At 38.4% G+C, this 24,527-nt stretch overlaps 1 protein-coding gene across 4 annotated transcripts in view; it reads right to left on the reverse strand.

Moving 5' to 3' along the window:
• LOC150106232 (voltage-dependent calcium channel subunit alpha-2/delta-3-like) overlaps positions 1–24,527 on the reverse strand; it is a 2,133,114-nt gene that overhangs the window by 1,046,118 nt on the left and 1,062,469 nt on the right. For all 4 annotated transcript variants that reach the window (XM_090393048.1, XM_090393049.1, XM_090393047.1 and 1 more), the window contains one exon: positions 18,070–18,141. In XM_090393048.1, the coding sequence (XP_090249174.1) occupies positions 18,070–18,141 (72 nt within the window). The remainder of the gene's footprint in view (positions 1–18,069; positions 18,142–24,527) is intronic.

Here is a 24,527-nt window from a genome sequence, read left to right on the forward strand (position 1 = left end):
AGAGACGAATGCAAGGCGAATCAGAGGAGGAGTGAGAGAGTTATGGGAATGAGAGAAGAGGAGAGAATAGAACAATAGTAGAGGAGAGGGATTGAGAGAGAGTTATGGGAATGGCAGAAGAACAGAGAATAGGAACAGTATAAGAGAGGGAATGAGAGAGAGTTATGGAAGTGATAGAAGAGGAGCTAATGGGAACAGTAGACAAGAGAGAATGAGAGAGAGTTGTATAAATGATAGAAGAGATGAGAATAGGATAAGTGGAAGAGAAGGAATGAGTGTCAGATATAGGAATGATAGAAGAGGAAAGAATGGAAACAGCAGGAGAGAAGGAATGAGAGGAATGCAAGGGAGCACAGGGACTAGAGATAGAGTGATGTTAGGAAGGCAGGTAAGTAGAGGAGCACAGAGGGAACTGTTACAAGAGAGAGAGAGAGTGAGGGATGCATGTGAGCAATAGAGGAATATGGTGGTAAGAGGTGTAATGTAAGGAAACTCAATATCCGTGGTGTTCAAAATACGATGCGTGAGGAGTGTTTGGTAGGAGGAATGATACAAAGTGTGGCTATGGAAATTAAAGAGGTGAAAGGGTGGATGAGATGATTGTGATGGAGGGAACAAATGACTTGAGTGGTGGTGTAAATAGGGCAGCGAGCAATATGAGATTCTTGCTTGAGGCTGTACGAAAGAAGACACAGAGAGGAAAGATAGTATGTGTGTTGCTAGGTATGATAATGGCGAGTTGAGCAGAAGAGCGGTGATATTGAATGGCATAATAGCGAGAATGTTTCAGAAGAGAGGATTCAAATATGTGGATGCTTGGACAGCTTTTAAGGACAGAGAGGAATTGTATGAGAGACACCGCTTACATTTGAATGAGGAAGAACGTAGGCATCTGGAGAGATAGCTGTTCTGAATGAGTGAGTGTGTCAATGCAGGGAAACTGGAATGCCCAAGGTGGATGGTAGCAGGGGTGGCCTCTTGTGGGAAAGGGTACTTGGGAGAAGTGTGACAACATCAGGTAGAGCTGAGCCCGGTGAAGTGTAGAGGGGATAATGCTGGGTATAGAAATAGTGGCATTTTTATGCTTTATACTAATGCCAGGAGTATCCGGAATAAAGGATAAGAATTGGTGGTGCTGATAGCATCAGCCTGGCCAAAGATTATTGGGATCACAGAGACGTGGTTGACAGCAGATGATATAATAACAGGAATAGAATTTGCTATGTACAGCATTTTTTGGCAGGATAGAAAGGGAGAGGCGTGGTAGTGGAGTACTGCTTATGATAAGTGACGACCTATGTCCTCTAAGAGTGGAGGCTTTGGAAGGCTGTGACACTAATGATTTTGAAAGTATATGGTGTGAGGTGGAGGTGGGCAAGACAGGATATTTAATGGGGTGTTACTACAGACCAAGGAGCACAGATGGTGGGGACCAGGAGATGTTGAAACAGTTGAGCATAGCAATTGCAAGAAGAACGATTGTTATGGGAGATTTTAAGTACAGCAGTATAGATTGGGGAAAGGAAGATGCATATAGCAATAAGGGAATGGAATTTCTAGAATTCTTGAGGGACAAATGAGGGCAACATGTAACAGAGCGAACAAGAGGTTCAATTGTTTTGGATTTGGTTATAGCATCAGAAGAGCTGATAATAACTGAGATGACATCTCTCCCACCAATTGGAGAGAGTGACCATATGGTTTTGACTGGGAAAATGAATAGACATGCAAGAGTATCAAAGAGATAGGAAAGTATGCAGAATTATAAAGCAGGTGATTATAATAGTCTTAGATGTCAACTTAGGAAAGTTTCGTGTAGGGAGGAATTGGAATGCTGGGATATCATTAGTGCTTGGGAAATTGTGAAGGAATAATTGTTAGCAGCAATGGTAAGCTGTATTCCACGAGTGAAGAAGAGGACACAATTTGGAGTAAAGTGGATGACAAACAATATTAAACAGGAACTGCATGTGAAAAAGAGGCTATGGAAGAGATATATGGAGACAGGTGAAGAGAAGATGCATGAAGAATATAAGACACAGGCTAGGAGAGTGACTAGTATGGTAAGAAAGGCAAAACTGGAATATGAGAAAAGATTGGCCCTAAGATCCAAAGAAAATCCTAGGGAATTTTTTTAGCTATGTGGCCAGTAGGAGGAGAAATGACTGTGGAAGAATGATATTGTGGGATAAAAATGGAAATAGAGTGACTGATGCAGAGGACATAGTGGAATTGTTCAATGAACACTTTATTGGAGTATTTCATCCTGGCGGAGTGAATTTGAATACTAGAGGGATAGAGCACGTTCGAGGTTTAGAGGTGCAGGAGGAGAGTGTGTTCCACATAAGAGTACTCCGCCAGTAGTGTCTGGCACCTGTGTGCAAAACTTTATTTGCCCCCCCGACCCCTCCAATAAAAAACTCACTTTAAAAAACGTTTTTTTTTTTTTAAAGTATTTCCTCCTCTTTGGCGCCTTTACAATCCTGGTGCCTGTGTGTGTCGCACACATTGCACATATGGCCGGTGCACCCCTGCTCTGGATGTTAGTAAAGCTGTGGGACTGGATGGTGTTTCCCCATGAGTTTTGAGAGAATGTGCTAAGGAACTGACAGTGCCCTTGACCTGGCTTTTCAATTAAAGTCTGGCTGCGGGATAGGTGCCCATGGAATGGAAGGAAGGTAAGATGGTGGCATTGCATAAGGGCGGTAGCAGACTGCAAGTGTCTAATTATAGGCCGGTTTCTGTTTCATCAGTAGGTAGTAAGATCTTGTAGAAAGTAGTGAGGGACGATATACAGAATTGGGCAGATGAGGGTAATGTTATCAGCGAGAGTCAACATGGATTTGTGAAGGGGCGCTCTTGTTTTTGCAATATGCTAGCCTTTAATGATAAAGTTACAAGAGCATTAGATGAGGGAAAGGTATATACTGCCATTTTTCTGGACTTAACAAAGACATTTGACAGGTGCCACATGATAAGTTAATATTCAAGTTGCAGCAAATTGGTCTGGATGCCAGATTGGTCAACTGGATTCAGGATTGGCTGTCCAATAGGTATTAGAGAGTTGTGTATGGTGGAGCAATATCAAAGAGGCAGAAGGTTACAACTGGGGTTCCACAGGGTTCAGTACTGGGACCTATATTGCTTAATCTTTATATCAATGACATTGTCCATATATTGCATGGGGATATTCGGTTGTTTGCAGATGTTGCGAAGCTGGGAAGGGTTATTAGTAATAGTGCAGATGTGGTAGCTCTGCAAGAGGATTTTAATAAGCTAGATAGATGGGCAAATAAATGGGGGTCAGTTTAATGCAGCAAAATGTAAGGTCTTGAGGTTTGGGAAACATCAATGGATGCTGCATACTCTATGGGAGGAGTTAAACTGGAGGAAGTAGGGGAGACAAGAGATCTGGGTTTGATGATTGATAGAAACCTGAAATTTAGGGGATATATTGCAAAGGTAGTGAAGGTAACACAGAGGATTGCTGCAATAATGAGAAGGACACTGACCTGCAGAGATAAAATGGTTATCATTCCATTGTATACGACTCTGATCAGACCACACTTAGACTACTGTTTTCAGATCTGGTTCCCAGGATTTGAAGTGGATAAATTAACTGTGGAAATGATACAAAGGCAGATAACAAAGATGGTGGCGGGACTGTACAATGTTAGTTATGAGGATTGGCTGAGGGTGTGCGGACTGCATAGTTTGGTGGATAGAAGAAGTAGGGGTGATATGATTGAGAATTTTAAACTGCCGAGATGTGGTTACAGGGTTGACACTGGGAAGTTCTTTCGCTTGGTTGAACAGTGTGATGGAGTCATGACAAGGAGCCATCCCTGGAAGTTACGAAAGGAAACTGTGAGAAAAAGGGTGAGGAGTGGTTTCTTTGCATGGAGGGTGGTTGAACCATGGAATGCATTGCCTGATGGAGTGGTGAGAGCGAGAACAGTCAATGCATTGACCGTTCTCCTCAATTATGATAATAAAGTAAAATCTGGGGTGCGAGTTATATTCGAGTAAATATGCTATTTATAAAGACAACAGGTCATTGTAATTGGATGATAATTGTTTGCTTGTGTTGCATCATTACTTTTCTTTGGGATGGCAATGACAATTGACTTATACCAAATACAAAAACTCTTTCTCTGTTAGTATTCTATTGTATAGTAAGAGAAATAGATCTAGAAATGAAGATGGAAGATTTTTAATTGTCTCATAATGGATGTCATCAATCCCAACCACACTATCATTAGAAAGTAAAAGAGCCATTTTTAGCATATTGGCCACACAATCTTAATGATTGTATGACTAGGCCATTTGTAGAAAAGTTGAACTGCAGTTTTTTTCGTTGTTCTTTCAATATGATAAGTTCTGGAGGATATGTAGCTATTGCTGAGATTATTCTGGAAAAATATTCTCCTAAAGTGTGTCTGCAATGGCTTTTGATTCACTGGAAGAATACAACTGTATAAGGAACTAAGCTACAGCTCATGCCCTGTATACCGGTAAACTAAATCTACGTAGTTAATAAATCCTTTTTCCCAGCCTGACCTCTAGTGATAAAAAAAAAATAAAATAAAATAAAATAAAATAAAATAAAATAATTAAAAAAAAAAATATATATATATATATATATATATATATATATATATACATATATATATATTATAAATAAATAAATACAACTACAATAAACTGCTAAAGTCCTCATGTATTAATATTCTTCTGGATAGTTCTGATTGTTATAAAATGATTTCTTTCAGTTGCTGTTGAATGTTCCAAACACTTCACCAGGTTGTCTTCTTGTAGTGAGATTTTTCTAAGCCTAGTTTAGGTTGTTATACAGGTTGTAGATGGGTCCTACACATTCTTGAAATGGTTAGGCCATCATTTTTGTTGAGATTTGAGTTGTGTTTGAGCATCTCACATGACTCTTTAAATTTTCTCTCAAACCAGGTTTTGGTGCAGTGTAGGGACTTGGTATTTTTCCAGTCAATTCTGTGGTATGTTTGGAGTGTATGGTCAGAAAGCCTGGTTTTACCAAAATGGAGGTATTTAATGTGTCGTTTGTGTTCGTCTTGTCTGATAGGGATAGTTTGCCCTGTTTCCCCTATGTATGGTATGTTACATGTGCATTGTATTTTGTATACTCCTGGGTGTGTTAGGTGTGGAAGAGGATCTTTAGAAGAACTGAGTAGGTGTCTTAACTTATTTGGGGGTTTAAAGATGGTTTTAATGTTGTATTTGCAAAGTGTTCTGTCTATTTTTTCCGAAATGCCTCTAACATAAAGAATGGCAATAGCATTCTTGAAATCTTTTTTGTTCTTCCTGGTATCTTTATGGAGGATCTTGTGAATAGTTTTTTTACTATATCCATTTTTGATAAATGTTTGGTTGATGATCTTGTATTCCTGGTTTAGAGCCTGTTCATTAGAACAAATAGGGCTCTGTGCTTAAGGGTGCTTATGACACCTAGTTTTTGTGTTGGGTGGTGGTAAGAATTTTTGCGTATGTATGTATTGGCCTGTGTGTGTAGGTAAAAATTAGTTGCCACACTCAAGAAATTGGTAGGTCAGTCCCCTTCCTACATAAAAAATACACAACATTTCATTAATAAAATTAAAAACATTACACTCAATGACCAAGATTTATTAGTCAGCTTTGACATAACTTCCCTTTTCACCAATGTCCCGATCAATGACATGATCTTGCTCCTACAGAACATATTTCCACATGACATCACGGCCCTCTTTGCCCATGTACTCCGCTCCAGATATTTCATGTGGCAAAACAATTTTTACCTTCAAAAAGAAGGGACAGCCATGGGCTCACCACTTTCTCCCCCAATAGCTAACTTTTATATGGAAGACTTTGAGCAATGTGCTCTAGAAACAGCATGTCTAAAGCCCAAAATTTGGCACAGATACGTCGATGATATTTTCGCCATTTGGCCCCATGGCCGTGAAGCTCTAAATACATTCCTTAGCCACCTAAACAAACAACACAAACATATCCAATTCACCATTGAAATGGAAAAAAACAACTCTCTTCCTTTCCTAGACACACTTGTCACACGTCTTCCCTCTGGCTGTCTCTCCTTCTCAGTTTACCGCAAACCTACACACACAGGCCAATACATACACAAAAATTCTTACCACCACCCAACACAAAAACTAGGTGTCATAAGCACCCTTAAACACAGAGCCCTAACTATTTGTTCTAATGAACAGGCTCTAAACCAGGAATACAAGATCATCAACCAAACATTTATCAAAAATGGATATAGTAAAAAAACTATTCACAAGATCCTCCATAAAGATACCAGGAAGAACAAAAAAGATTTCAAGAATGCTATTGCCATTCCTTCTGTTAGAGGCATTTCTGAAAAAATAGACAGAACACTTTGCAAATACAACATTAAAACCACCTTTAAACCCCCAAATAAGTTAAGACACCTACTCAGTTCTTCTAAAGATCCTCTTCCACACCTAGCACACCCAGGGGTATACAAAATACAATGCACATGTAACATACCATACATAGGGGAAACAGGGCGAACTATCCCTATCAGACAAGACGAATACAAACAACACATTAAATACCTCCATTTTGGTAAAACCGGCCTTTCTGACCACGCACTCCAAACATAGCACAGAACTGACCGGAAAAATACCAAGTCCCTACCCCGCACCAAAACCTGGCTTGAGAGAAAATTTAAAGAGTTATGTGAGATGCTCAAACAGAACCCAAATCTCAACAAAAATGATGGCCTAACCATTTCAAGAATGTGGAGGACCCATCTACAACCTGTATGACAACCTAAACTAGGCTTAGAAAAATCTCACTACAAGAAGACAACCTGGTGAAGTGTTTGGAACATTCAACAGCAACTGAAAGAAATCATTTTATAACAATCAGAACTATCCAGAAGAATATTAATACATGAGGACTTTAGCAGTTTATTGTAGTTGTATTTATTTATTTATAATATATATATATATATATATATATATATATATATTTTTTTTTTTTTTTTTTTTTTTTAATTATTTTATTTTTTTTTAATTTTATTTTTTTATCACTAGAGGTCAGGCTAGGAAAAAGGATTTATTAACTATGTAGAGTTAGTTTACCGGTATACATGGCACGAGTTGTAGCTTGGTTCCTTATACAGTTGTATTCTTCCGATGATGACCTCGATATAGATGTCGAAACGTCAAGTTTTATTTTATTAGTAATTAATAAAATAATCTGTTCAACACGTGTGTTTTTGTGTCCCTAAATCTACAAATATGACATCTTGTTATTTTCCAAGGTAGATAAATGGCGTGGTCTATATCCACTGGTCATTTTCCAGATTTTACAGCATACAATTTTGGCACTGCTTCTTTGAATAATAGATTAAGTAAATAGGGTCCAAGATTGTTTTCAATGCTGATGTCTAAAGTAACAGGCTTTGGCCCAAGCATATTTAAACACTATGAGATTTGATGTGATAGGGTACCTGTGAAGTATATTTCATGCTCTGTCTTCAACTTGATTTAACTGCTTAGCACTAAGTGCTGCACTAAAGTTGTTGTTGCTTCCTTCTTGGATAATAGTCTGTTAAATTCTTCACTATTTGATTGATAGGCATTTTGCAAGGTGGGAAAAAGTATTCCAGGCAGCCTTGTCCATTTTCTACATAGTCATTCCTGGAGGAGAACATGGTTCCTCTGTGGATGTAGTGTAAATCACAGGAAAATTCTCTTTTATATATATCCTCTTTGATGTCTCACAAAAAGAATAGCAAGGGAGCAGATTGTAAGATCTATAGCAGAATATGTGAGGATAGGCATGTGAAAGAAGGTATGGTATCTGTTAATTAAGAAGGGAGTGATTGTTATTGTCAAGCATATGCTGAACTATATGTACTCTTTCATTCATGTTGGCACCACCCCTCAGAGGGTTGTGTCTATTAAAGCCTCCCATAAGAATTATCGCCAGAGGCAGTCACAGTATAATATAATCAAAGTTGATCTAGTTAACTCAAAATCTGGCTGTAAATAAATGGTACATATTATAGTTTGAATCCTACTGACAAACAAATGGCTACTTCTAGTGCATTATTATGATGAACATTCTGGAAAGAAGTATGGGTGCCCACTAGGACCACAACTCTGCCATGAGCATGACCGTCTCCAGTTCTGCCCTTATGAATAATGGTGAAATGTCTTAAGTCACTGGGTTTTAAATATGCTTCCTGCAAAACAAACTGGTTTGTGTTTCTGCCGCAGGACCTTTATATCACTGACATTTTGGCAGCATCCAAAACAGTTCCGCTGTAAGAATTTTCCTTAGTGCTTTCTATACTTGTCCAATTTCTGAAAGGTTGAGGGCTTACCTTTGTGAGGTTTATGTGTATCGACTAATTTTGGGAAGTGTGAATGGTCGGTGTCCATCTCTTTCTCTAAAAAATATATAATGCACCATCTGATGTGTCAGGATCAGTTTTTGAGTTTAATTGGTTTTACTAGATACAGAAGTATCCATGTTGTCTGAGGGGATGTTGCAGTTTATCTTTCAGTAATACCCTTGCTATAATTTTCTTGACAAATGAGTTCTCATGGAATGAGATCATTTTAGTTGTTTCAGGAGAGAGAAATTGTAAATAGGTTGAGTTGAGTGACAAATGCATTCATTAGAGAAGCACAGTCATAAAGTTAAGGTATATTGAAATTATCAAATGGTGTAATAGACATACATGTTTGAGTTGTTTTTAAAATTTCCTAAAAGTACCACATTCTCAGAATAAGAGGATTTCAGGACAAGTGTGGGATGGATGGCTTCCTCTTTGCATCCTGATATGATATATTTGTTCCGTTTTCATCTTTTGTAATGTTTTTTTTCATCCTTCCACTGATGACATACATAGGAGTAGGCTGGATGTTTTCCATGACAGTTGACACATTTAACTTTCTTGGCAACCAAGATTTATTAATATTATTATTATTGCACCCTCCACCATAGCATCAGTAGACTCACTGTGGGAGGTTCATTCCACTAATAATATATTTATCATACTACCAAATCCTAAAACCCTTAACACTCCTTGCATTAACAACACATTCTGGTAATGCATTCCATTCACTGACAATTCTCCTTGTAAAATATCTACTCCTCACACTCCTCTTCACCACATTCTCAAATAACTTCCAACTTCCACGGATAGCATCTGGTTGTTTCCCTTCCTGCCTTCTACTCTTTTTATAATCCCCTTTGGATTAATCCGATAAAATCCTCTCGCTAACTTAAACATCTCTATCATATCACCTCTTTTCTTCCTATCCACCACACCCTGCAATCCACATTTCTCCAACCTCTCTCCATAGCCATCATTCCAGAGTCCAGATATTGTCTTAGTCACTCGTCTCTGGACCCCACTCCAATGTTTCCAGATCACACTGAAAACAAGGTGACCAAATTTGAGCACAGTAGTCCAAGTGTGGTCTGACCAGTGCTTTATACAGTGGCACAACCACTTCCTTATCCCTACTTGTTAGAGTATTTCTTATCATAGCAGTGCTATGATGTGCACTTGCAATATATATATATATATGCCCCCTAAAATTCAGTCTAATGTCAATCATCACTCCCAAATCTTGCCATCCACTTCCTGCAGTAAGGCACCGTCGATTTAGTACACAGCTTTATATTTCTGCACTCCAAAATGCAAACACCTTGCACTTATTAATATTAAAACCCCACTCCTTTGTCCAAGTCAAAAGTCTAATAAAATCTTCCTGAAGGAAATTAACATCAGCAGTGATACTTATAATTCTCCCCAACTCGTTCCCCTTGTTCCCAACTTTGCATCATCAGCAAATAACTGAAGATTCCCAGTCATCGTGCTCTTTGCTAATACATGGAACACAGGCGGAAGAGCCATGACACATAGTTTGGGCATGCCCATACTTCTGGCATTTAAAGCATGATTAGGGATGTATAGCCTAATAGGACAAATGAAATAATCTGCTTTTACAGATGTTAAAGGCTTGGGTATGAAAAGTAAGGATAATGTTCCTGTTGAAACCAGGTAATATATCTAAGTATCAGTATGCTTCTCATACCTGTTACTCCTTTATCTTTAAGCTCTGAACATATCTCCTCATCTGGAACATCAAGGAGATTCCATTATGATATCAATGTTCTAGAAGAGTTTTGTGTTTTATGAGGTGTTCCATCCATTAATGTAGCTCTGAGCAATTTTTCTGAGTGTTGCTGACATAATGTGTCAAAGAAGAATGAACAAGCATATTCCCCATTGGCTTTTCATCTATTGCACAGGTATATTTATATTGGTGTCCGATGTTTTGTTTCTTACTTATGTTATCAAATGATGCATAGACAAATATCTATATTTGGTACCCCTTTATGTTCAAGGGATTTTTTATTTTGCTACCAGTGCTCTCCACCAACTATAGAGCTACACATGGATGTCCTGCAAGCAGTCAGTGTACTCTAAAGTGGAATGCCATGATTACTATGGATGCTATATCAGCACCAGAGCGAGCTCTGGGTTCCATGGATGGGCCCAAGGATTGCTGTGGTCCTCTGTCAACAGACCACAGGGGTAGGAGATTTACATCACTGACCCTTGCAAGCAAGCCTGCTAGCTGACTGATCTTGGTCGGGCGATCTAGGACCATGAATCTTGTCAAAGCATAGTTCAAAGTAGTGCAAGACTACCAGGGTACTCCTTTCCAGATATCTGCTTGTCACATTGCAAGGCACTGGATCCTTGTAATGGTGATCTGGAAGACAGGACAGTAAAAAAAAAAAAAAAAATACTCAGGAGAAGTACAGTGAAGAACACAGAAAGAAAAGTAGAGAAAAAGAAGGAAAGAATGAAAAGGGTCAGTACATGTAAGGTTCCCTCCACCATGATTTAGTGTCCTGAGTGGAAGATTATTATTTATCATTATTATTATTACGGGCAATTCCAAAGAGTTCTTAGACTCATCGACGGAGGCCCTAAACATCATGTCAAGAACTATTCAGCATTCGCACAGTATCTATCATACTTTGCTTTGAACTCATTCACAGTAATGGCATCCACAGCAGACTTTGGTAGCTTATTCCACTCATTCACCACTCTCCAAGTAAAAAACTAGTTCTAACACCCTTGCTAACTACACTCTTGCTCAGTTTCCATGGATGGTCTCCTAGTTCTCCCACCACCAGACCTTCTGAAAAATTCCCTCTTAATTAATCTTGTAAAAACCCCTGAGTAATTTGAATGTCTCAATCATATCAGTTCTTTTCTGCCTATCAACCAATTTCTGTAACCCACAGATCTTCAACCTGTTCTCGTAAGGATGTGGCAAAGGTAGATCAATTCTGCAGTAAGAGCAGTATCATTGAAACAAATAAGCCCTGGTACTGTGTGTTAGTTTTTTAAGATAATATACTGTTGGCTGGTTCAGTTGTATAAGGTCTTGATCAGACCTCGTATGGATTATTGTGCACAGAATTAAAGATTCCAAGAAATTATATTCTTGGTTTAATCCTTCATCCAACTGTAAGCAAACAAAGTTTGCACATGACTAACTTCACGACTGGGCAACTCGCATATGGAGGCTAATGACTTCACATCACTTGCCTTAGTATCCCATAATGCAAAGCACATATCCTTGCAGACATGTATAATGCTATGCATTCACTACCCAGAAATGGATGTAAAGAAAAGAGTGTGACTGGGGGATAACAAAACATGCAAGAATGACAGTGAAAACCGGAGTGCAATTAATGATATGATAGAGAACGGAGCCTACACAAAAATGCATGTACAACTGACAGCAAGACAGTAAGAGCAAATTACAGGGAAAAAGTGACACTGGATTTGAAATCAGAGTTGGTGAAGATAAAGTAAAAGATAAAAGTTAATGCAGTCAATGAAGAGAATTGTAGATATGCATGGAAGAGTGAAGACGACTGAAATGAAACACAGGAGTAGGAAAGAGATAACTAATGAATTTCATTTGTTGTTGCATGCATATTTGTTTGTTCACCATGCCTCTAATAATTCAATACGCATGCGACAACAAATGAAATTCATTTGCTAGCTCTCTAGGGGACACAAGATTTGTTTTCTCTGAAGTAAATTGACTAGAGTGATTAAGGCATTGGACATGAGAAGTAAGTAAGTAAAAGAGCTGGTAGTGTAGCAGGAATGAATGACTTGGTTGGAAACAAGGAAAATGTAAAACTGGATATTAAGAGGTTGTTAAGAAGAACAAAAGATAATAGTATGATAGGAAATGTAATCAATGTGTTGCTCAGGTACGATAGTAATGAGTTGAGGCAGAGAGCAAAGGTCATAAATGGTATGTTAGCAGTAGAAATGTGTATAGAGAAAGAAATGCAGTTTGTAAATATGTGCAATGAGTTTGAGGGATAAATGAAACTGTATAAGTATGATGAATTTCATTTGAATGAAATTGTGAGTCATCAGGAAAGTCTGCTTTTCTGCTATGAGTGCAGAAAAGGGATCTGAACAAGTAAGACATGATATGAAAGAGTTGAAAAGTATGGATAACTAAGAATGGAGAAGTGGGTACAGCACTGGAAATTGGGAATGGAGAGAGTGGGACACAGTGTGAGAAAGGTTAATGCTCAAGGAGGAAATGCATGTGTGAATAGACAAGAAATTAATGGGATAGCCTAGGATATAAGGGGATATTTCAGTTTGAGGAGGAATGGGTAAAAGAGAGAATTCCTTGATGAAAGCACAAAGTCACATGTAATAAGTGGTATCAGTGAAACTTATTATAGATACAGAAATCAACTGTTACAAATTCTAGAAGTATCAGAAACAAGGTCAATGATAAGGTCATTGACAAGGTCAAGACATCCCCCCCACAGAGTCAAAGACTCATCTAGGAGGTCCCATCATCATACCTTGCCTTAAAGACGTTCAAATTCTCTGCAGGCACCACACTCTCAGGCAAGGCATTCCAATAATTCACAACTCTGCATCCAAAAAAAAATGTTTCTCACTCCCTTGTTCACATCCTTCTTATACAACTTGCAGGGATGAACACTTGTTCTCCCCTGTCTCCCACCATTTTATGAAAAAGAGCTTTAACACTGATCCTATAACAACCCCTTACCAATTTGTACATCTTTATCATATCATCCCTCTTCTTTTATCCACTAGACTCTGTACATTACATCTTAACTTTTCCTCATATTCAACATTCAAAAGATCAGAAACTACCTTAGTCAGTCGCCTCTGGATCCTTTTCCAACATCTCTTCATCCTTTTGAAAACCAAGTGACTAATCTGTGCACAGTAGTTCATATGTGGCCTAATCAAGGCTTTATACAATGGAACAAAAATCTCCATACTTCTTACAAGTCAGTGTCCTCCACATCATTCCCAGAATTCGTTCTATTGTCCTCATACTTTTGGCAATGTGTCCTATAAATTTTAGATCCTTATCCACCATTACCCCAAGATCTCTTATATCCTTCCCTCCAACAGTAAATCCCTACCAAGCATAAATTCTACATACCATCCTTGTTTCCTAAATTTTGAAACCTTACCTTTTGCAACATTGAACTGGCATCCCCACTCCTGCACTCAATCTATTTGTCTTCTTGTAAGGCCAGAGCATCTGCTCTCCACCTCATAGTTCGTCCCAACTTTGCATCATCTACAAACAACTGAAGAACCCCCATCAAAATCTTCCCCAATATCATTAAAATACAGGTCAAACAGCAGTGGATTAAAACAGATCCCTCAGGCAAACTAGTAGTGACTTTCCTCATCTTGGATACTGCTCCCCCACACATAACTTGCTGATACCTATCAGATACCCAATCTCGAGTCCACTGCGCTAATCTAATATTCAACCCCATTCACTGTAGTTTGACTATCAACTTATCATGTGGTATTCTATCCAAATCTTTTGAAAAATCTAAATATACCACTGTGTATCCATTTCCTTTGTCCAATGAAGCTGTCACGTTATTGCAATAAGATAAGTAGATTACTAAATCATGACCTCCCTTTAGCAAATCCATGTTATCCATCAAAGATCATATCACTGTTGTCAACCCAATTCTGAATCCTGGTTCTCACCAGCCCCTCAACACTAACCACAACAACTGACACACAGATAGGCCTATAATTTGTTGCTTGAGTTCTGTTACCTCTCTAATGAAGCGGAAAATTTTGCCTTCCTTCCACTCCTTTAGAACTTGACCCAGTCCTACAGCCTATTATATCATCAAGTTTGCTCAATTCCCCATATACTTCTTGTTCACTTACAGTCAGTCTATCCTCGTCATCATCAACTACTCTCAAACTCTACATGATGGCACATTCACAGGAATGAAAGATCTTTATGAACTGCTCATTCAATATCTCAACTATATACTCTGTAGCAGTTATTATTATTATTATTATTCAGGCCTCCATGGAGTCAAAAGACTCTCTGTGGGAGGTCCTTCCTAAGAACATAAAGTCTGTCAAGATTAAAGATTAATCAAGGGGAGGTTACCCCTAAGAAACACAAAATTTATCATACCACTCCTTAAACTCATTGACCGTTGTTGCCCTCACCACTCTATCAGACAATGCATTCCACGGCTCAACCACCCTCCATGCAAAGAAACCACTCCTCACCATCTTGCTCACAGCTTCCTTTCATAACTTCCAGGGATGGCCTCTTGTCATCACATCACTCCTTAACGCTGTTCAACCAAGTGAAAGAACTCCCCAGTGTCAACCCTGTAACCACCTCTCAACAGTTTAAAAGTCTCAATCATATCACCTCTCCTTCTTCTATCTGCCAAACTCTGCAGTGCACATTCCCTCAGCCGATTCTCATAACTATCCTTGTACAGTCCTTAGACCATCTTAGTCATCCGTCTTTGTATGTTTTCCACAGTTAATTTATCCCCTTCAAATCCTGAGGACCAAATCTGAGAACAATAATCCAAGTGTGGTCTGATCAGAGACTTATACAATGGAATGATAACCCTCTTATCTCTACAGGTCAGTGTCATTCTCCTTATTGCAGCAATCCTCTGTGTTACTTACCTTTGCAATATGTCCCCTAAATTTCCAGTTTTTATCAATCATCAACCCCAGATCTCTTGTCTCCCCAACTTTCTCCAGTATAACTCCTCCCATAGAGTATGCAGCATCCCATTGATGTTTCCCAAACCTCAAGACCTTACATTTTGCTGCATTAAACTGACATCCCCATTCATTTGCCCATCTATCTAGCGTATTCAAATCCTCTTGCAGGGCTACCACATTTGCACTATTACTAATAATCCTTCCCAGCTTCACATCATCTGCAAACAACTGAATATCCCCTTGCAATCCACTGGCAATGTCATTGATATAAAGGTTAAATAATATAGGTCCTAGTACTGAGCCCTGTGGGACCTGTAACCTTCTGTCTCCTTGAAACTGCTCCACCATACACAACTCTCTGATAACTATCAGACAGTCAATCCTGAATGCAGTTGACCAATCTGACATCCAGACCCATGTGTTGCAACTTAAATATCAGCTTATCATGTGGCACCCTGTCAAATGCGTTTGCTAAGTCTAAGAAAATTGCAGTATATGTCTTTCCCTCATCTAATGTTCTTGTAACTTTATTATAAAAGGCTAGCATATTACTAAAACAAGAGCGCCCTTTCACAAATCCATGTTGACTCTCACAGATAACATTACCCTCATCTGCCCAGTGCTGTATACGGTCCCTCACTACTTTCTCCAAGATCTTAACAACTACTGATGACACACAGACTGGTCTATAATTAGACACTTCCAGTCTGTTACCACCCTTATGCAATGTCTATCTTACCTTCCTTCCATTCCCTGGGCACCTTTCCCGCAGCCAGAGTTTCATTGAAAAGCCAGGTTAAAGGCACTGTCAGTTCCCTAGCACATTCTCTCAAAATGTGTTGTGAAATACCATCCAGTCCCAAAGCTTTACTGACATCCAGAGTACTCAGTATCTGAAACACACTCTCCTTCTGTACCTCTAAACCTCGAACCAGCCCTATCCCTCTAGCATTAAAACTGACTCCTCCAGGATGAAATACTCCAATAAAGTGGTCATTGAACAATTCCACTATGTCCTCTGCATCAGTCACTCTATTCCCATTTTTATCCCACAATATCATTCTTCCACAGTCATTTCTCCTCCTACTGGCCATGTAGCTAAAAAATTCCCTAGGATTTTCTTTGGATCTTAGGGCCAATCTCCTCTCATATTCCAGTTTCGCTTTCCTTACCACACTAGTCACTCTTCTAGCCTGTGTCTTATATTCTTCACACATCCTCTCTTCACCTGTCTGCTTATATCTCTTCCATAGCCTCTTTTTCACATGCAGTTCCTGTTTAATATTGTTTGTCATCCACTTTACTCCAAATTGTGTCCTCTTCTTCACTCGTGGAACACAGCTTACCATTGCTGCTAACAAATATTCTTTCACAATTTCCCACGCACTAATGATATCCCGGCCTTCCAATTCCTCCTTCCATGAAACTTCCCGAAGTTGACGTCTAAGACTATTATAATCACCTGCATTATAATTCCACATAAGTTCCCTCTCTTTGATACTCCTGCATGTCTATTCATTTTCCAAGTCAAAACCATATGTTCACTCTCTCCAACTGGTGGGAGAGATGTCATCTCAGTTATTATCAACTCTTCTGATGCTATAATCAAATCTAAAACTCTTGAACCTCTTGTTCCCTCTGTTACATGTTGCCTAAGACATTTTTCCCTCAAGAATTCTAGAAATTCCATTCCACTTTTGCTACCTGCATCTTCCTCTCTCCAACATATACTACTGTAGTTAAAATCTCCCATAACAATTATTCTTCTTGCACTTGCCAAACTTAGCTGTCTAAACATCTCCTGGTCGCCATCCTCCATGCTCCTGGGTCTGTAGCAACACCCCACTAAATATCCTGTCTTTCCTACCTCTACCTCACACCATATGCTCTCAAAATCATTTGTCTCACTTCCTTCCAAAGCCTCCACTCTTAGAGGACATAGGTCATCACTTATCATAAGCAGTACCCCACCACCACGCTTTCCCCTCCTATCCTGACTAAAAATGCTATACCCAGCGACTTCTATTCCTGTTATCATATCCCCTTCTGTCCACCACGTCTCAGTGATCCCAATAATTTTTGGCCAGGCTGATGCTATCTGTGCCACCAATTCCTCTCCCTTATTCCGGATACTCCTGGCATTAGTATAAAGCATATAAATGCCATTGTTTCTATACCCAGAATTATCCTTTCTAGACTCCACTTGGCTCAGTGTTACCTGACATCGTCTCCCTTCTCTCAAGTATCCATTCCCACAAGAGGCCACCCCTGCTATCATCCTCCCTGGGACACCCTGACTCTTTCAGAACAGCAATCTCTCCAGATGCCTACGTCCTTCCTCATTCAAATGTAAATGGTCTCTCGCATACAATTCCTCTCTTTCCTCAAATGCACTCCAAGCATCCACATATACCAGTCCCCTCTTGTCACACATTCTTGCTATTATGCCATTCAATATCACCGCTCTTCTGCTCAGCTCATCATTATGATACCTAGGCAACATACACACTATTTTTCCTCTCTCTGTCTTCCGTACAGTCTCAAGAAAAAACCTCATATCTCTCGCTGCCCGACTTACATTACCACTCATTTTCTCCAATAAATGTCATTCTTCCATTATAATTCATTTTTTTTTGCTGGTGATATATCGAAAGAACTCCCTAGGATTCTCTTTTGCTTCATTAGCTAACTGCTTATACTGAACTTTTGCTACCCTCACCAACCAATCATTATCACCTAATTTTATCGAGTTTGTTCACCCTGAAATTGCTGCAATAAGTGAGATATTGTTGGTTGTGGACTGGACTACATCCTCACATGAATCATTATGAATAATTATGGAAAAACACTACCATGTTAAAGAACATAGAGCCAATTATTTTAAAATAAGAAATATTGTCAAAAAGGTATTAAATAACTCTATAACTTACCATATCATCCAAATGAATTCTGACTGAAAGCTTGTTCCATCCTATCTTTCTGTCAATCATGTTTTTTCGAATCTGTACCATCAGTGTATATATCATTAGAAAACAAATATGTTAAAACAAAATGAATTATAAGCATAAAACTATCTTCAATTACACCAATCAAACAAAAATTCACATATTTGGCAATATTTGTATATGTTTGTACTAGATACATTTTGTTGAATGTTTTCAAAATGTTTTCAAATGTTTTCAAAACCTTTGGAGTCATAGGCAATCAACTGGAAATGAGTTTGAATTCCTCTATATCAAGGATAGGTTTAGGATTTCAGTTGCCTGATGCAAGAAAACCATTCCACTTATAGAAACCTGAATTGGCTTGCAGAAATACCATGTTTGATATCTAGAGCAGGAATCTCAGACTGGAGAAAGTTTAATAAAAATTTAGTGTTTAAGATCTAGATGACTAAAAGATTGTAAAACGCGATGTAGCTTAGAAATATCAAAGCACTTTACATCAATTTTTACGTAGGTCAAGTCCCATGTAAATAACCTTGTTTGTTTCTATATTTATTTTGCTAAATATTAATGTAGTTAATCCTATGGGAAGTGACTGTATTTACTGTTTTAATATCAAAAACAGAAAGGCAATGCTTTGCCATCGGGACTTTGTATATAGCTATGTGTAAGCGCACAAGAAAGTTGTTACAGTTATGTGTATGAGAGAGTTGTTTGCGAGCTCTGTGCATAACACCTTTAAAGTTAGTATTTAAGAGTGCTGCTACGTTTAGAGAAGTTTCCGTTTGCTGGCAAAATACGATCAAAATAGTGCACAGAGGAGAACAAAGAGCGGGTCAAACTTAAAAGATGAAAGAGTCATGTCAAATTCTTTGGGGTTTACTACCCTTAGTGCAAGGACCCGAGATCGCAAAATAAAAGGGGACTGAGCTGGCATAAGGGACTTCCAGTCATCAGCAGAGGAGAGGCAGTCGGAACCAGAGCAGTGGCAGCAGAGTGGCAAGGCCCCATTTACGAGAGAGGAGTGTCCAGGTCCAGTTGCTAACAGAGGAGAGCTGAGATCTAGTTGCCAAGAGAGCAAGGCGAAACGCTGTTACCGAAGAGAGCCAGAGCCAGTCGGTGGCAGTTAGAGGCAAAGTCATCGGCAATTAGTAAGAGAAGTCAGCAGTTAAAGCAGAAGTTAATGAAGTAGGATCCAGCGGAGAATTTGTCCGTATGCTGAAACCTCTTGCATGTGCTATTCGAGTACTGCAGATTGCAGTCCAAAAGCCCGCCAATATCCTGATGTGATACCGCTGAAGGAAGACACTCCTGAAGGAACCCTAAAACTCCAGATGAAAGAAATGCCATAAAAACTTTAGTGCAAGACCCTTGACTGAATGTGCAATGCAGAGCCTCTGTAAGTTCCATCCTTTTGTACATTTTCTCTTATAATCTAGATATGTTATATATGAACTGTTAAGAATTAGTTTAATAGTAATAAGAAGCACCCATAAGAGAGTCAATTGGCATGTTAGAAGTTGATATCAAATTTGTAAAAATAACTTAGCAGAGAGTTAGCTAACCTCTTTGCGAGTAAACTAGAAGTTTAATAAGTTGAATTTGTAAGCAGAGAGTAAATAAGTTTTGAGTTGAGATTATTTAGTGTTGAAGTAAAAGGGGTTCTAATTTTATGCTCAAGATTTTATAGAATGGGTAGAGAAAGCAATCTCCCTATCGTTTGATTCATATATATTTCATACTAATGTAAATAAATGTGTTTCAATTATTTGTTAAAAGAGTGCTGCCTGATTCTTTATTTTACAATGCACTGTTTCTAAAAAGCGCAGTTTAATTACTTAAGAACCACGACTGTTTATATAAACTTTGTTGAAGGAATTTATGCTAGTAAGAGAGAGAAATCTACCAGACGTTTTACAGAATCTTATGCCGATATTGAAATACTGGATGATGCAGTCTTAACAAATAAATTTTCCAGTGTTCATAGGCATACGACCAGTAAAATACGGAAGGTGGATCAACATAATATGCAGTAGAGTAAGCGAGAAAGGTTATGAGGAAAAGCGTGCACTGCTAATTAGTAATAAAGAATAAATGAAGATATTACAATAACGCAGCAGACAGACGACATATTGTTACAAGATGTCAGTGGATCTCAATTTAGTTTTCAATTCAATTATTTTTATTAGCAAAATTATTGAAACTGATAATAATAATTCTTTGTTGTCTGAATGGATTTTAATACAATTTGATATTTAGAATCTGTAAAATTTGTAAAAAACTGAAGTTGGTCATTAACTGTTGTATGCTTAAGAAGGGTCAGAGAAGGATTACTAAGTCAATACTTATATTGAGACATATAAATTGGTAATGGGGAGAAGATGTATAAACATTACCAAGAAAGAAAAAATACATTTATTAAACTCACTAGTATTTCTCTGGTTTTCTATCAAGGATCATCAGAGCACAATTATAACTGTGACAGACACGCAGCACTAAATGCAGAAACAATTTAAATTGTTTTTTAATTAATTTTTTAAATTCTAAACTGTATATCACCATTGAAACCTTTTCAAATATCATTTACATGATACAAATTTAACAACAGTGACTCCAAAACAAATCCTTGGGGATGACCACTAATGAATTTCCTCTTCTGAGATATTGTCCCCCCCCCCTGCTTCCAATCATAACTTGTTGATACCTATCAGACAGCCAATCACCAATCCAGTGCACTAACTTACTATCCAACTCTATCTGTTCCAGTTTAATTACCAGCTTGTTATGTGGCATCTATTAAAGGCTTTATCAAAATCTAATGCAACTGTGAATGCACCCCTTTGTCTAATGTCTCTGTCAGGTCTCTATTAAGTAAGCAGATTACTAAAACACTGTTTTCCTTTAGCAAACCCATGCTCTCCATCAGAGGGAATATTGCTGTCATCACTCAATAGTCTCTCTCTCTCTCTGACACTTTCACTACAACTTCAGACAAACAGATTGGCCTGTAATTTGAAGCCTTGGTCTTTTATTATTGTAATCATTATATCGCAACACCTCCAGGAAGTCCAAAGCCTCATCAAGGGAGGGCACCTACTCTAGAACTTACCTTCTACACCACTCAATCCACCAACTGCAATGAACAGCAACTACCATCATCATCTATACCAATGACATCTACCACCCACCACCGCCACTACTAGTATTTTCACAAACAATCACAAACATCCATGCCCATGTTTTGGATTCGAACCCACAGCCTTTTGGCTGGAGAGCAGATACTCTAACTACTCGACCAACCAGGCTGGCTGTTCTATTTCATAAATGTTACGTTACATTTATGGAAATGGAACAATTTTGCTGTCTTTCCGCTACTTTAGAACTTGGGAAAATCTAAGACTCATGTTAAAGAGGTTAGTTAAACCTGTTGTTAACTCTCTAGAACATTCCCTCAAGACATGAAGTGATATATCTTATTAATATAAACTTTACTCAATTTCTCATATGCCTTCTCACTTACCATGAGTGCCTCCTCCTCCCTCCTCAATATGAAGTTCTGCATATTGAAAAAAAAAACATAGGATTTCTTTTTGCCTCATTAACAAACTGTTGCTCATACTGCACTTTTGCTACCCTTACCACATGAGTCACCACTCTCTGCTTTCTTGCTCTTAGTACTCCTCAGACAACTGATTATTGCCATCACTTATCTTATGCTGTCTTCATAATGCATTCATCTTTCCAATTGCATGCTTCACTTCGTTCATCCATTTGACACCCACCTTATTTGATCTCTTGATCTTTGCAATGCATTCAGGTGTTGCCTCTGTAAGCTGTGTCCTGTGCCTGTCTTAATCACCATCATTATAGTTCTATGTATATTCCCTTCTCACAGAAGTCCTCCTATGGCTGGCCACCACTCAAGTAATCACTTCATGGTCACTTTCACCAACTGCAGGGAGATTTAACACCTCATTTACAATAAAGTTATCTGATAAATAATCAAATCCAAAATCCTTAATACCTGTGTAACCTTTGTTACATGATCTCTCAAAAACTCAAGAAATTCATTCTCTTTGCCCCTAGATGTTGTCTCTTCATTTCAATCTCTATTACCATAATTAAAATTGTTTGTAATGATCTCTCTTTTCTTAATATCTAGTTTGCCCATACATTTCCTTTTCACTGCCCTCCATATTACCAGGGGATGTTACCACAGGCTAGGCAATGTAGATAGTAGAGACAAAGAAATGTATAGGCAACTTGGCTTAACGAGCAAGTAGAGGGTGATTTCAACTATGGCAATCTCGACTGGAACGAAGAGATATCATCAAGGAATAAGAAGAATGAATTTCTTGAGTTCTTAAGGGACAACAATTTTAGGCAGCATGTAATGGAGGCCATGTGAGAGTAGTGAGTCTTGCATCTGGTTATATTATTAGCGAATGTGATTATGAATAGAATATCTAATCTTCTCCCTGGTTGGAGAGAGAGTGATCCTGAAGTGATTACTTGGGTTGAACACAGTCACGAGAAATTCTATAAATAAGGGATGTATGTGGAACTACAAGTTAGGTGACAATGGAAAGCTTAGGAGACAACTGGAAGCTATAACATACAAAGAGGAGTTGAGTGAGAAGGATATAGATGCTGCATAGGCATTGCTCAAAAGCTATTTAATAGCAACAATGTGTGAGTGTATTCCAAAGGTTGAAAAGGCTAAACAAGGTAGAAGTAAAATGAATGAATGAAGAGATTAAACAAAATCTGGATGAAGGCCAGGAAAATAAATCAGTTGGTAAAAGCAGGAAAATGCAGTATGAGAAAAAATTTACCCAATCAAGCTAAGAAAAATCCTAGTGAGTTATTTTGATATGGAACAAGTAGAAAGAAAAATGACCACGGAAGGATGATGCTAGTTGATGACACTAGCAGATTGGTAACCAGAGAGGAAAATATAGTTGAATTATTCAATGATCAGTTTATCAGTGTATTTCATCCTCGTGAATGCAACATCAGAAGTTGGAGTGTAGAGGGTATGGTAGAGGAGGGACTGATGGTGAATGAGCAGGAAGTATATAAGAAATTATATAAACTTGATGTTAATAAGGCAATAGGATTTGACAGTATATTTCCACATCTTGAGGGAATGCCCAGTGGAGTTCATGGCGCCTTTGGCACATCTATTCAACGTCTTACAACAGGACAAGTCCCAAAGGAATGGTAGGTAGGAAAAAGTTGTTCCACTTCACAAAGGAGGGAGAGAAATAATACTGTGCTACAAATTATAGGCCAATCTGTGTATCTGGGGTTGTTGTTAAGATACAAAAGACTTTGGTGAGGACTAGGATTCAGAAGTGGATTGATCATAGCAATATTCTTTATGATGGTCAGCATGGATTTGTTAGGGGGAGGTCATGTTTTAGCAATCTGCTTACATATTACAAGGTGATTCACTCGATAAAGAAGATACATATATGGTGGTGTACTTGGATTTTACAATTGCCTTTGATAGACTGCCGCATGACAAGCTAAACTGAAACAATATAAGATAACAAACTAGTAAGGTGGATAGCTGGTTGGTTGTCAGATAGATATCACAGGTTTGTGTATGGAGGAGTGGTATCACAAATGAGGAAGGTCTAGTGGAGTGCCACAGGGATTTGTTTGGGGACTGTTATTTTTAACTTGTACAATAATAATATTGGGACTGACTTAATTGGAGATGTGCAGCTGTTTGCATAGCTGGGAAGTGCTATGAGAAGTAAAGCAGATGTTGTGGGCTTGCAAGAGGATCTGAATGGTCTATGTGAGTGGGCAAATGATTAGAGCTTTCTTTAATGTTGTAAATTGCAAGATATTCACATTTTGTAGGAAAGGCTGGAATGCAGAGTATACAATTAATGGAGAAATTTTGAAGGAGATAGAAGAGATGAAAGATCTGTGAGTTACAGTGGACAGATATTTTAAGTTTAGGGGTCACATTGCTAAAATTGTAAAAAAATTCCCTAAAGATTTGATAATAAGGAGAACATTGACATGCAGAAGCAAAGAGGTTATGATTCCCTTGTATAAGGCTTTGATCAGGTCATATATGAACTACTCTGCAGAGATTTGGTCACCTGGTTTTCAGGGGGAGGGATGAGGATGTATTGGAGAAGGGTCAGAGAAGGATTACTAAGTCAATACTTATATTGAGACATATAAGTTGGTGAGAGGTTGTTACCAGATTAATGGAGAGAAGATATTTCTTAGAATAAAAGGAAGTAAGGGTGGAACTAGAGGCCATCCATAGTTGGAAGCTGTATAAGGAGGGTGTGAGCAGGGGAGTTAAAAGTGCATTCTTTGCATGGAGAGTGACTGGTGAGTGGAATGCATTGCCTGAAAGTGTCGTGGGTGTGGAAACTATGAATAGGTTGAAGGCAGTTTGATGATCAAGCCCA

Source organism: Typopeltis vanoorti, chromosome 5 (assembly GCF_054136105.1).
Source record: "Typopeltis vanoorti isolate ZY-2024b chromosome 5, IOZ_Tvanoo_1.0, whole genome shotgun sequence".
NCBI classification, from domain to species: domain Eukaryota; kingdom Metazoa; phylum Arthropoda; class Arachnida; order Uropygi; family Thelyphonidae; genus Typopeltis; species Typopeltis vanoorti.